At 39.9% G+C, this 15505-nt stretch overlaps 1 protein-coding gene across 2 annotated transcripts in view; it reads right to left on the bottom strand.

The window, feature by feature from the left end:
* The window catches only part of SLC12A6 (solute carrier family 12 member 6), a 95334-nt gene extending 80018 nt beyond the window's left edge, over nt 1-15316 (bottom strand). For both annotated transcript variants that reach the window (XM_049897452.1, XM_049897451.1), the window contains exon 1: nt 13657-15316. In XM_049897452.1, coding sequence (XP_049753409.1) covers nt 13657-13927 — 271 coding nt within the window. In that variant the 5' untranslated portion in view covers nt 13928-15316. The remainder of the gene's footprint in view (nt 1-13656) is intronic.
* Nucleotides 15317-15505: the final 189 nt, after the last annotated feature.

Here is a 15505-nt window from a genome sequence, read left to right on the forward strand (position 1 = left end):
TAAATTTAGAGTTACTGCTTTTAGCTGGGGCCTGAAAAGTATACTGACCCTCTTTCTCAACTAGAAAATGTATATACATTTTCCTTATTTACTATATTCAATAGACATTTTTTTCTCTCTCATACTAGGACGGTAAACATTAGTTTAAAAATAATAAAATGACCACAAATTCTAAATTTTGCCTTACTGCATGGCAGTTATTGAAATAATTAAATGAATGTGTCAATTAGTTTGGAGACCAACTATTGTCTATGAAAACAGGCTTTTATAAAATGCTATCAATGGTAAATATATAATCAACTTTGCGACAAACAACTGAAAGATAGTAAATATGTAAAAGACACTGCTTTGTAGAGGATTTATAATATTGTAGAATAAGGAAGGCAAAGAGTTCTACAAGTTAAAGCACCAGGAAAATCTCATACTCTGATGAGGTTGAAAGAATAATGCATTTGTTCAATATATATTTGACTGTCCCTTTTATGCCAGGAAAGAGGAATGCAATGATGAACAAAACATCATTCCTGCCCTAACGGAGCTCTCAGTCTTGGTATTCAATTAATTGTATAATAAATAAATCATATAGTCAATAAAATATACTAATTATATAATAAAAGTCAATATAAAACAAGGACAATAAGTACAATACAGCTTAAGTCCAGAAAGAAGCCCGAGAGCATAACATGCCACCACCTTTCCCAGCTACTTCTTCAGGAACCTGAAGTTTCAAGAATTCACTAGAGGAAAGAATGTAGTAGGGCAGTTGATGGCTAGCTAACTTGATAGATACTTCAGCCCTTTTGGCTGCTGCCCCAACTATTAAAGGGGGCATTAACATTCGAGTAGTCAGAGCCTTCAGCTTCCACTGTTACTGTTTTCACCACACTGCTACCCATCTCTTTAGTAACAATATAATATACAGGGCTGCCCATCTCTTTCATTAGTGTAAAGTCATTACAGCCTAGGTAAGACAGGACCTAAGAATTACCTGCCAAAGATGTACCACTGGTAACTATGAACCTGGACTATTCAGTAACTAGATTAAAAATTATTAGATTATAGCTCAATTGGCATAACAGTTTAAAAAGAAAATGTTCTACGTTCTACTTTGGTAAGTAGCATCTGGGGTCTTAAAAGCCTGTGAACGGTCATGTAGGATACTCTACTGGTCTCACCCTTTTGGGAGCAAGGGAGAATGAAGAAAACTAAAGACACAAGGGAAAGATTAGCCCAAAGGACTAATGGACTACATCTACCACGGCCTCCACCAGACTGAGTCCAGTACAACTAGATGGTGCCTGGCTACCACCACTGACTGCTCTGACAGGGATCACAATAGAGGGTCCCGGACAGAGCTGGAGAAAAACGTAGAACAAAATTCTAACTCAAAAAGAAAGACCAGACTTGTTGACCTGCCAGAGACTGGAGAAACCCTGAGACCATGGCCACCGGGCATCCTTTCAGCTCAGTAATGAAATCACTCCTGAGGTTCACCATTCAGCCAGACTGGACAAGCCCATTAAATAAAAGAAGACTAAAGAGGAACACCAGCCCAGGGACAAGGACTAAAAGGCAGGAGGGGACAGGAAAGCTGGTAACGAGGTTGAGAAGGGAGAGTGTTGACATGTCGTGTGGCTGTTAACCAATGTTATAAAACAATATGTGTACTAACTGATAAGAAACTAGTTTGTTCTATAAACCTTCATCTGAAGAACAATAAAAAAAATTACTAGATTGCAATTGGCTTACAGTCAACACTATAAGCAGTACATAGAAAATAAAACTGACATTAAACATCATATTGTCAGAACTAAGGACATGTTTTCAAAAACTTAAGTACAATTAAAACACAACCCCAAACAGAATTACCTTGTAAATTTAACTTTCACCTCAGAGAACAAGTGTTTGTAAATCACTGCTTTCTTCCTCCTCTGTAACTAAATTCCATTTTAAAATAGATCTACTGAGACTATAATCTAAATAGGAGTCCTCATTCACTAACTTTAAGACATATGGACTAATGTAACTAGACCAATAGCTGTTCGTGTAACGCAGCACTACTACACTGCCACAGCAGTAGGTATTTGAGGATTGTTTGCAAAAGACAGTGAAATACATATCTTTAGGCCAGATTTCCTTTTAGCAACATAGAACCATAAGCTATTCTGAGAATATGTCATTTTACGGCCTTTCTATTTCCTCTTATGTCCCAACACCAGGCAAAATAACTGCAAAAATACCAAGAGAACATAAAAGTGACATTTCTTGTATGCTTCCTCTATTATACAATTGCAGTTAATGTTTCAGTATGGCCAACCACGATTAGTTCAGCAAAGAAAGTGTAATGTAATGACAGGAATGCAGTCTTATTATCTAATGCTGCTATAACAGAAATACCACAAGTGGGTGGCTTTAACAAACAGAAATAAATTTTCTCACAGGAGGACAGAAGTTTGAATTCAGGATGCCAGCTCTAGGGGAAGGCTTCCTTTCTCTGGCAGCTCTGGAGGAAGGTCCTTGTCTCTTTTTGAGCTTCTGCTCCTGGGTGATCTTCATGTGGCTTGGCATTTCTCTTCCCCCATCTCTGCTTCTTTTGCTTGCTTATTTAATCTCTTTTATATCTCAAAAGAGACTGACACATCCTACACTAATCCAGTCTCATCAACATAATGAAGACAACCCATTCTCAAATTGGATTATAGCCACAGCCACAGAGATTAGGATTTACAACACATATTTTTGGGGGGTGGGGGGGGCACAATTCAATCCATAACACTGATATTAAGAATCACACATGCCTGGGTTCAAATCACTGTTTTTCAATTTATTATTTCTATGACCTTAGGAAGGTTACTTAACCTTATCAGCCTCAGTTATCTCCTGGTTCAGAAAAGCCTCATTGCTGTGAAAATAATGAGCCCTGGTGGTGCACTGGGTAAGTGCTGGGTTGCTAACCGAAAGGTCGATGGTTCAAACGCACCAGCTGCTCCATGGGAGAAAGATATGGCAGTCTGCTTCCATAAAGATTTACTGCCTTGGCAACTTCGGTGAAGGGAAGGACAACATACAATACAGGGGACGTGAGCACAACTGGACTAAACCAAAAGCAAACAAGTTTCCTGGACATATTCAAACACTTTGAGGGACAGAGTAGCGGTGGCTGGGGCCTAGGGACATAGTTTTGGGGGACATCTAGGTCAACTGACATAACATAGTTTATTAAGAAAATGTTCTACATTACACTTTGGTAAGTGGTGTCTGGGGTCTTAAAAGCTTGTGAGCAGCCATCTAAGACACATCAATTGGTTCCATCCCACCTGGAGCAAAGGAGAATGAAGAAAACCAAAGACACAATGAAAATATTAGTCCAAAGAACTAAAGGACCAAATGAACCAGAGACTCCACCAATCAGACCAGAAGAACTAGATGGTGCCTGGCTACTGCCAAGACTGCCCTGACAGGGAACACAACAGAGACAGAGGAGGAGAAAAATGTAGAATGGATTGAAAGACCAGAGCACTGTTAACCCAGAACTGAAACCATTCCTGAAGCCCACTCTTCATAGAAAGATTAAGACAGGACTATAAAACAAAACAAAAAAATACACATGAAGAATGTGCTTCTTAGTTCAATCACATATAGGAGACCAAATGGACAGCTCCTGTCCACAAGCAGGATGAGAAGGCAGGAAGGGACAGAAACTGATTGAACGGACACAGGGAACCAAGGGTAGAAAGGAAGAGTGTGCTGTCACATTGTGGAGTTTTCAACTAATGTCACAAAACAATATGTGCATAAATTTTTGAATGAGAAATTAACTTGAGCTGTTAACTTTCACCTAAAGCCAATAAAAATAAATAAATAAAAAGATTTATAGCTTCGGAAACCCTATGGACCAGTTATACTCTGTCCTACACAGTCACTATGAGTCAGAACTAACTTGACAGAAATGGGTTTTGGGCTGTGAAAATGTTATTTTTTTTTTAATAAAAATATCAAAACTGATGATTTTTCAGGAAAGGAAGAATTAACCTCATCTTTTTTTTTTTTTTTTTTTAACAGAGAAGAATATTCTCTAATTCCTACCAATTCTGAAATTTTATTTGGAATGTAGCACACTGCTAAACTAGAAAAAAATAAATCAATGGAGCATACACTTTTGCACACAGCTTAGGATGTAAATTTAGCCAGCTGTGAAAGTAAGTATTCTTTCTGGCTCAGAAAAAGCTTAAATATGGTAAATGCAAATGCTCTCACAGTAGAATGAAGACCAAGTTCAGTTGGATTCAATTTCTCATAGCTCCCCAAAATGAAAATGTACATCTGTATACCAGAGAGTTTTTTAGTTAATAGTTTTTTTTTTTTTAAGCTAGCAATATAAAAAATGAATATCCTCATCCCACATTAAAAGCAGACTTGTCCGCTAAAATGGGGGAAAGTCAAGTGTTATTTTATCAAAAATTAAAGTTATCTACCAAATGGTTATGACTGTAAACAGATATCAACTGAATAATTACGTATGGATTTCTCAAAGCCATTAGAAATGTAATAAGGCTTAGCAATGCAGTAATAAAAACGCAAATCAGAAGCTGCTTCTGATTAATTTAATGAGGAAACCGGGGACCACAACCCAATCAGCTAAGACAATTGGCAATTTTAAAAAGAAGCACAAAACTAAAAACTGAAGTTATGATTAAGACCTACACATACATGTAATTTACTAATAATACCGCTTTTGTTTCCTATTTCTGTATTTTTCAACTACAAACACTGCAGTTTTGAAAAAATTTGAAAAAGCTTCAGTCGTTGCATTTTTTCCAGTTTAGACATCGAAAGGTAACTTTAGATTTTCAGGTTTTTGTAGCCCCTCAAGGAAACCCTGGTGGTGTAGTGGTTAAGTGCTACAGCTGCTAATCAAAAGGTTGGCAGCTTGACTCCACCAGGTGCTCCCTGGAAACTCTACGGGGCAGTTCTACTCTGTCCTAAACGGTCGCTATGAGTCAGAATTGACTCGACGGCACTGGGTTTGGTATAGCCCCTCAAAGTGATTTATTTACATTATTGCCTTGATTGTGAAATCCTGTGAACTCTTAAGTTTCACCAATGATTTAAGAGTAGCTTAAAAATTCTTCAAAAGTAACATGCATCCTGACAGAATGGGAGAAAAACATGGAACAAAACTCAAATTCTTAAAAAGTTCAGGCTTGCTGGACCAACTGAAGACCAGAGGACTCCCTGAGATTACCCTGAGGTATTCTCAAAACTCTGAAATGAAGTATGCCTTGAGACCACTTTTTAGTGAAATAACAGAGCGCCACACAAAACAAAGTATATTAACTATGAGTACCGCTGCGTACATTAAAAACAAAAAATCTATATGAGACCAAAAGGGCAACAATTACTCTAAAGCAAAGATGAGACGGTAAGGGGGCAGGGAAACTAGAGTACCGAACACAGAACAAACAGAACACAATGAAAGGCTGTTGACTCAGTGTGGAAAGTGTAACTGTCACTGAACAAACTGTTAAACGTGAATTTATTGTTTAAATCTTTACTGAAAACACAATAAAATATTATTTTAAAAAAAGTATGATGCACCTGAATATCAGAACTGTTAAAATACGAGAGATACACATCTTAGAATTGTGCAAACATGGCAACATTATTTCTTATTAATGAAGTATCAAGCTTCTGAATTTAAGGCAAGGCTCTCTGAGTATGTGTGTCTGTACATGTATATGTTGTATGTTCTGCAACCGTATGCGTACACCTTCAAAAATAATTGCTGAGAGTCTACAAAATACACCACAACACTAATCACAGGATTTTAACAAGGAATACCTTCTTGGAGTTTTTCCATTTACTTGTAAAATTTATAAAACTTCATTAAAATAGTTCTTGCTTTGAACATTCACAAAATAAAATGTTTTCATAGTTCCCACAATATACTCTCCAAACTCTGGTACCTACTGCTAAGAAACACACATCATCATGAACTTAAACACATACAATTTTCATTATTCCAAGCTAACAGGCCCAACAGGTATGGCTGTGCAGAATGTACACAAGGGCATCAGGCTAAACGGGCATGAGAAGGGGCTGAAATCCAGCCTGTGCTTCTCCAGGCAAATCACGAGCTTAAAGCCATAATGGCTCAGGGTATAAAGGAAACCGCACCTTTTCAGAATCTGCACAAAGGCCCTGCTAGTCTAGATGCATTTATTAAGCAGAGGAAGCAAAAGGAGAGGCAGCTGTGATCCAAAAGCTTATAACACAGTACCATCCTGACAGGTCATTACAGGTTGCCTTAAATATCGGCGTTGTAAACATTATTCTAACCGCCTTAAAACAGGAAAACATGACTTTCATAGGCTCCATGTCCCCGGGAGTGAACTCCGCCCTCATTTGCTTTCTTCCATTCCAGTAAAGGCAACATCAAAGCAAAGTTTACAATAATCTGGGATCAAGAAAGATGGCACTGAGTGGAAGAAACTGTGGGCTCATGGTGGAGAAAATTAGTGAGGAGATTGAAGAGACAACCAGATATAAAAGACAAGAATCAATCCCTGTATCCATCACTGATATTTAATCAAAATCTAGGACTAAAAAAAAAAAAAGCCCTTTCTATTAAAACACTATTCTTAACTGTAATTCAACTTAAAAAAAAAAAATTAGACACTTTCAAATATACACCAAAGAGGACAGTGAAATGAACCCTCACATACCTTTTACTTTACCTCAACAAACTTAAAGTTTGCCAATCTTGTTTTCTCTACCTCTCTCCAACTTTACCTTTTTCGGGGGTCTAGGGGAGGGCTGAATTATTTTAAAACAAATCCCAGGAACGTTTTATTTCACCTGTAAAAACTTCCATATGTATCTCTACAGATAAGAGCTTTTCAATTTTCTTTACACAATCACAATGTCAAGAACTCACCTAAGAAAATTAACAATTCCTTAATATCATTCAATAACAAGTATATGTTCAAATTTCTCCAATTATCTCAAAAGTGTCTTTTTACAGTTGTTTTGTTCAAATCAGCACCCAAAGTCCACACGTTTCATGTGGCTGATATGCCTCTTTTTAGCTGTAACAGCTTTCCCTCCCTTCCTATCAACCCCTCCTCCACCACATGTCATTTATTTGCTGAAGAATATATTCAATAAAATTCCCATATTCTGGATTTGTCTGATTGCTTCCTGTGGTGTAAAGTAGTATATTATTAAAGTTTAATCATTGGCTTTGTAGTATGCACATGAGAAAAACAATTGTGGTTTATAACTACAATGTTTTGCAAAAGTGGTACTAAAAAAATATATATATATACATATGTACATACATATATCAGAGAATGCTATTAGGCAGCCTAAGAAAATACTAAGTCAATATGTTTTTGTAATACTATTCCTCTTTCTCATACAACATTATAGTTCGCTATTAGAGTGTCAAAGTGAAACATGGATAGTATTCAATAACCGTATAATATAGAAAAAATACTTAATCTGGTCGTACAAATAGTTAACATGCTTGGTCGCTAGCCAAAAGGCTGAAGGTTCATGTCCACCCAATGGCACCTTGGAGGAAGGGCCTGGTCATCTGCCACTGAAAACGCTATGGAGCACAGTTCTACTCTGACACACATGGGGTTGCCATGAGTCAGAAACTACTAGACAGCAACTGGTTTTATATTTAAAAGAAGAGCAACAGTCACCTGAGATTTGCAATAAAATGTAACTCACTTATTTTGGTTTGAGGCAGAAAACAAGAAGTCTCTTTGAAAAGTATGAAGAGCTTGGTATTTTGAAATGTGTTCTTATGAAAAACAAAACACATAGCTTTCCAAATTTTCTTAGTTGATAATTATTCTGATTTAACCCTAGCATGTGAGATTGGATGAGACCTACCATTAAGGCATTACAGAATTAGTCGATTAGCTGTGTAGGCTAAATTTCCATGCATAATTCAATGGCTCCAAGTATAAATACACATTTTATGAGACCTGACATTTAAGAACATGCCTGCTCTGCCTTATCCACGTGGTGAGCTTGTGTTATGCTTTCAAAGCCCAGCTTACCTGGGAAAATTTCCCCCTTGTACACAGCATTAATCATGCAACCCTCCTGAGCAGCGGACCTCAACTATGGCTTCCTATTAGAATCAACTGAAGAGCTTTTAAAACACACTAGCAAAATTAAATCAGATTCTCTAGGGGATGGCCAGGGCAAGGTTTTTTTTTTTTTTTTTTTCTTTTTTTAAAACAAAGCTGTCTAGATCATTCCAACATGCAGCCAGAATGAAGCATCACTGGTTTACTAAACCAAAAAAACCCGCTGCCGTAGTCTATTCTGACTCACGGTGACCCTACAGGACAGAGCAGAACTGCCCCACAGAGTTTCCAAGGAGTGGCTGGTGGATTTGAACTGCTGGCCTTTTAGTGTGCAGCCAAGCTCTTAACCACGGAGCCACCAGGTGTCCACATACCTTTAATTTGTCCTTATCACAGTATAGTTTTAATTTCTGTTTATATTTTTATCTCTCTTTTGAGTATAAAACCAAAATCAGACCAGTTGCCATCAAGTTGATACTGACTCATGGGACCCCATGTGTTTCAGGGAACTGCACGCCATGAGTTTTCAATGGCTGTGATCTTTCGAAGCAGATTGCCAGGCTTTTCTTCTGAGGTGCCTTTGGGTAGATTTGAACTGCTAACCTTTCAGTTAGTGGCCAAGTGCTTAACTACTTGCGCCACCCAGGGTCCTTTTATTTTTTGAGTATAAAAAAACCACCAAACCAAACTCACTGCCACTGAGTTAATTCCAACTTATAGCGACCCTATAGGACAGAGCAGAACTGACTCAAGGGGTTTCCAAGGAGCACCTGGTGGATCTGAACTGCTGACCTTTTGGTTAGCAGCTGAGCACTTAACCACTATGTCATCAGGGCTCCTTAGGAGCTCCTTAATTCAGTATATATTTATTGAACTCTAGTTATGTGGGAAGAAGCCCTGGTGGTGCACCAGTTAAGCACTCTGCTACTAACCGAAAGGTTGGTGGTTGAAAGCCACCCAGAGACTGAAAGACATGGTGATCTGTCCCTGTAAAGATTACAGCCTAGAAAATTCTCTGGGGCAGTTCTACTCTGTCACATGGGGTTGCTAAGAGTCAAATTGGACTTGATGGGACCTAACAGCAACAGTTATGTTGAAGTATCACACATTATACTTGGTGTTAAAGATAAAAAAACAAATAACTTTGTGCTCCCATCCTCAAGAATCTTACAGCCTAATTGAGGAATATAATACATAAGAAAAAACAACAAAATAAAGTGATATAGCTGTTATAGTAATAGTCCATATAAGGTCCATATACAGGGACATAAAGAAGTGATCAATTCTACCTGCATACGGGTTTGAATCCGAAACGTTTCATAGAGGAGGTGATTCTTTAAAGGGCTAAATTATTTTCGCATCTCTATCACCCATCTGGAAACCCTAGTGGTGTAGCGGTTAAGTGCCACAGCTGCTAACCAAAGGGTCAGCAGTTCAAATCTGCCAGGTGCTCCTCGGGAACTCTATGGGGCAGCTCTACTCTGTCCTATAAGGTCGCTATGAGTTGGAATCGACTCGACTGCACTAGGTTTGGTGGGTTTTTTTTTTTTTTGGTCATCACCCATCTGACACTTCTCAATAAAAACTTGGCAACAGGCAGTCTCAATGTTGGTACACTTAGATTGCCTTGACTCAGCTGACTTTTCATCTCAGAAACCCATTCTCATGGCTGCACACCAGAACCATGTTAAGACTGGAGCGTCCCACCTCTGAAACCTTTAATGCCAATGTTCAACCGTCTAATTAGTCTTTAATACTTCTACATCTTTCACTGACACTTTACCTCATCAAGTTCTCCATTTTACCTCAGTTCATCATATTTCTTTTCTGTATTTTTGCATATATCTATTATTTCAGTTATCATAAAAAATGGCACAATAATTCGTATGAAAATTTGTTTGCTTTCTCTATTTGATCATAAATTTCCTGAGAAGAGATACAGTATTTTCTTCCCTCAATTCTGCATCCTTAACATCCAACACAGGGCCTGATCCATAATAAGTGTTCAAAAAACTTTTGGTGAAAGAACAGATAACGTACTTGTCATTTTCACCACTATACCATAAGCTTCCAAAGGCAGAACTTAGAACTTCTATCGTGATGCCTCACACATACTCAGGCAGTATTTGCTGAATTATAAACAGGTGAAATGTACTGAAGCCTGAATGAGACATATAAAATTATGTTCCCTGCTCTGTTATGTATTACTATCTTAACAATCATTTAAATTAACCAAATGATTACCATTTGAGGAGCCCTGGGAGCGAAGTGGTTAAGCACTCTGCTGCGAACCATAAGGTCTGCAGTTTGAACCCACCAGCCACTCCAAGGGAGAAAGATGTGGAAGTCTGCTTCCGTAAGATTTACAGCCTTGGAAACGCTACGGGGTAGTTCTACTCTGTCCTATAGGGTCACTATAAGTTGGAATCTACTGAATGGCAACAAGCCGGGTTACCATTTGCTAATGTAAAAAATATTGATCATAGCAAAGGCAAATGATATAAGGGAAAGAGCACTGGATAGGGCTTACACTTCAGTCTTAGCTTTGCTACTATGTGATCCACAAACCACCATATCTGTAAGCCTTAATTTCTTCCTTTATTAAAATGGGGTTTGACCAAAATCTAGATTCTAGACCATTTGAAGTTCCTTTCAGTTCTAATATGCCATGCCTTAAAAAAAAAAAAAAATCCTCATTATAAAAATGACACACTCTCACTATAAAAAATTGTACATGCCCTTCCGAATCATTTATGTAAAGGAAAATTCCCCACTCTCCACCATATTTTCATAACCCATTTCCCAAAGGTATCTACTCTCAACAATTCCTTGTGTATTCTGTATGGTATTCTTCATGCATAAGCAAGTATACTAATAAATTCTTGATTTATTTACCATCAGGACAGCCCTATAAATTCTCAGGGAACACAGACAAAATGAAAGAAACACTATAAATACTTTGATAGCAGAAAGATAATCATCTACTCAAAAGGTCAACAGTAGAAAAATTAAAACACAGATGGAAACAAGCATTTGAAATTTCATGTGCTACCCGCCCCGTATGTGCAATGTAATGTGAGTAAAAGGCATATGACAAAACTCACTTCAGGTGGGAAGTTTCTCTACAGGAAGAAATGTGGAAGGCATGGGAACTGTGGGAAAGTTGAACCATACTGATAGTACAACCATGGAATGATGTGAAAAGGGCCAAAAAAAAAAAAAACAAAACCCATTCACAGACTTGTAAATATTAAATAAAAAATTCATTCACAGACTTGTAAATATTAAATAGCAAACACAATTCTGAAATACACTATGAGCTTAAGGAGAGTCAAACGTAGAGTAGTTGTTGTTTTCCTGCATTAAATCTAGCCCTCCAGAAAGATGTAGATATGTCCTTGATTTTCTTGACAACACCCTTTGAAGATCTACATCTAAGCCTAACTAGGGCATCCACATACTGTGAAAACAAAGCTATAATAGTTATATTTCTAACCAGTTCTAACAGCAGGGAAAATATATCACAGGGTAACAGTCATCATTTTTAAAAAAAAAAAGGTAGTTCATCAAGTAAAGTAAGAAACTAGTTTCCTGAAAATAGGAAAAAGTGCAATCTAATGACTGGACTGCTAATTTCCCATGCATTTTGGTACCAGAGAGTAAACGTTCTTAGGAATGTGTCAGATACAGTCAAGCTTTACCTTCTGTACCCACCTAAACAACACAGCCTTCACCTAAACGTGCCTCTAGTTTTACCCCTACAGTGCAGGACTAAACCACTCTAGGGTTGTAATGCTTAAAGGTACGATAACAGCAGCCTGGACAAGGATCCTGTTCTTCAAGGGTAACATGTTACTGAAACAAATAAAAGCATGTATAAAGACACAATTCAATATATGAGTCACAAATCTAACAAAAATCAACTATAAATTACCTAATGACAACTAAACCAACAAAAAAAACCAAACCCAATGCCGTGGAGTCGATTTCAACTCATGGCGACCCTATAGGACAGAGTAGAACGGCCCCCATAGAGTTTCCAAGGAGCACCTGGCGGATTCGAACTGCTGACCCTTTGGTCAGCAGCCGTAGCACTTAACCACTATGCCACCACGGTTTCCCTAGAGCATAAAAAACTAACACTGATAAAGTCTTTACTTGGTATTTTTTTACAACCTAAATACAGTATAATAAAAACAAAAACTACAATCTAAAATTAATTTGGAGGACAAGAAAACGAGACTATTTTTGATTCCATAATGTAATTTTAGCACAGTGACACATAGTATAAAGTTTGTCAAGAACTTGAAATTAGTCAAATCCAGGAACTAAGCTGTAATATCAGGAACCAACCTGTCATATCCCCATGAAAGATAAAATAGTCAAAGATGAGTGGATTCTACAACTAAATTTTACCAACTCTAGCTTGTTTCCAGACATTAAAAAACACAAACAGAATTAAGGAACTAAAATCATTCTGGTTTCCTGCACCCTCTGGTAGGAGGAACAGTATTTCCTGACACCGGAAAATGGTAAGTGAACCTCCCTTTCACAAGTGAGCTGTTGAGGCTATAGTTTTCAAACTTGGGTAGACTCTTAAAAAGGTTGAGTCTTAAGGAAAATTTTCATCACCAGAAAGATCTACATTAGTTGAAATATAGCTTAAAACTGAATATACAGGACAGTACAGCAGTTCCCAAACTTTTCTACTTTTAGTCCAAAAAGTGTTCTGATCTCTCCATTTTATGTCATCCCTCTCTTCCATTACCTTTCCCACTAAATCATGTGAAAAATTCCAAGCCAACTGATACAAATTGGTTTACGAAGCTAACGGTCTCCAGTGGTCAAAAGAAGTCAGAAGTGGCTTGTGTATGATGTCATGCCTACAAAGACAAGACTCAGTGCATTCCATTTAAAGTTCACAGAACAGAAATCGTGTGGGCATGAGGCCCAAAACAGCCTCTTTAGAATTCCTCCATTGAAAATGACAGCAAATCTAGGCCTGCCTAGCATCACCATAAGCTTAGCTACGTGAACCACTATCTCTATAAAATATAAACAAAAATTAAAAAAAAATTTTTTTTGTGAGGATAAAACATCTGAAGTCTTTGGAGGAAAGCCACTAAGCTATGATCATAACTCTTCCTCTTAACTACTCTTAAAAGCACACTGTAATAGCTGAAGCCCCAAAGCTTATTAGTATATCTCCAACCGACTAAATTTTACCATTTAGTATTCTATGTGCCAAAAATGATTACGTTCTTTGATATACATCCTTAACCAAAATACCCATTTCCACTCTAACGAGACAAAAATGAGGAAGTCAAAATATATATCTACTTTCCTTCTTGCCATACACCTTCCCACATGTCACATTACTCCAAAGACCCACTATGCTTCCATTATTCCAAAGGGTTCCCGAGCATCTCAAAAAGAGGTATCTTGGAGTCAGATGACTATTGTGTAATGGGAAAATGCTCTCCCAGATGATTATCCTGGATAACTGGGCCAGTTATGAAAATATCCTATTATCTCTATTTCTACTTACCCTCAGTAACATCCTGGGGGTTGGAAGTCCGGTCACTGGCTGGATCCAGGGCAACAGTTGCCAGTGAAGTGGTGGCCCCTGACATCTCACTCATCGCCTCGCTGCGACTTGTTTCAGGCATACTTTCCCGGGAGCTAAATCTTACTCGGGAACTAGATCGAGAGCTGAGGTCCGGGCTGGTGTCTGACAAACCTGGAATGTCATCGATCTTTGTTGGTGTCACCATGAACCGAACTGAAGTCATCTTGGTGGTGGTTTCTGGAGGATGCATTTTTCTTTTTTTCCTTTTTAAGGACAAAGAAGAAAGAAAACCCCCTTCCCCAAATCCTATCGCCTATGCTAGCTTCTTTTGATTGCAAAAATATGAGGTAATTTATACATACACGTATATATATAAAAACCTCAATTACCTTGATTTACACCAGACAAAAACTCAAATAATACTTCTACTCAAAATTCAAGCAAATCATCCTAGAAAGTATACCACCAATAGCTGGGGAGGAAAAAAAAAAAAAGTGCTTTAAGGGAAAAAAAGAGGATAAAATGATGCCAATCTCGGTTAACTTCGTTCCTTCAGAATGAAGAGCAACCTAGCTATCTGCCCTGGTCCAGGGCTGAGGGCTCAGTGCCATGGTCTCAGCGCAGCAGGTGAAGCCTCTCTCCCTCAGCCCCCAGGTTCCGGCCGAGGTAGTTAGTCCTTTATCTGGCGAGTGTCCCACGGTTCTAGTTGAGCAAAGTGCGTGCAGGCCCACCCTTATCAGGAGAATATAGCATAGATCAGATTGCAAAAAGGTGTACACCCAGCCACCTGTTGTGTATCAGGTGAATACCTCACAGGTCTGGCTGGGAGGAGGCGTGTGCAGAGCCACCTGATGTTTTTGAGGCCGATAATCCACTTGGGTCTGGTAGGAAAAGTGAGCATGCATAACGGGAAAAATACCGCACACTACTGGACGGAGGAGACTGAGGAGAGGATGGTGAGCCGGGGCAGAGCGGATTCCTGCCGCGGAGAGGTCTGCGGGGGTGGTCTGCCCGCTGTCCTGGCAGGAAGGTCCCTGAGATCTGGGAAGAAAAGGCTAGCGGATCAGACACCTCGAACTGCAGCTCGGGGTCGTGGCAGGTCGTTGCTAGTCCATCGAACCCACGGTCTGCTCACTAGGTTTCTCCTGCGCGACAGGAAAGGCCACCCCTTTTGCCAGAAGACGCGCTCTTCCCTACCAGGGCCCCGGTGCAGGTCAGCCCCTCAACGTCCTTCCTTCGGGTCCTAAGTGAAGAGGAGACCGCCAGCAGGCGCCCGGGGCTGAGAAGGAGGAGGCGGCGGGAGGAAGGGGAGGAGGAGGAGGAGGAGGTCGCAGGTGCTAGATCCCGGCGCCAGCTGATGCGGGTGCGCGCGCAGCTGTTGTTTACTAGCCGGTAACTGTTTCGGAGCCGCAGCGCGCTCGGGAAGGCTCGGGCCGCCGCGGAGGGCGCCCCCTTCCCAACTAGACGCCAGAGCAACCGTTACGTGACCTGACCGCTCCCGGCCCCCGGCCCGGCGGGCTCTGCCCGCGCCGCCGCAGCCCCTCCCCACTCGTTCCTCATTCGAGGGTAACCGTCCGAAGAGAAGCTTGGGGGAGCGGCCGAAGGGCGGCACCGTCCCGCGCGCTCCCGGGAGCCCCGCCCAGTCTCTGCAGCATGCGGTGACGGAGCGCTACGCGCATGCGCTCGCCTGGGACCGCAACGGCCCGGCGGACTGGAAGGGCGGGGGCGGAGCCGAGCATAAAGCCGGGAGGCACGACGGGAATTGTAGTCCAGAGCTGGGTGGAGCAGGGGGGTAAAAAAAAAAACCCAAATTCTTCTTTTTTCCTTC

The sequence above is a fragment of the Elephas maximus genome, chromosome 10 (genome assembly GCF_024166365.1).
Source record: "Elephas maximus indicus isolate mEleMax1 chromosome 10, mEleMax1 primary haplotype, whole genome shotgun sequence".
Taxonomy (NCBI): domain Eukaryota; kingdom Metazoa; phylum Chordata; class Mammalia; order Proboscidea; family Elephantidae; genus Elephas; species Elephas maximus.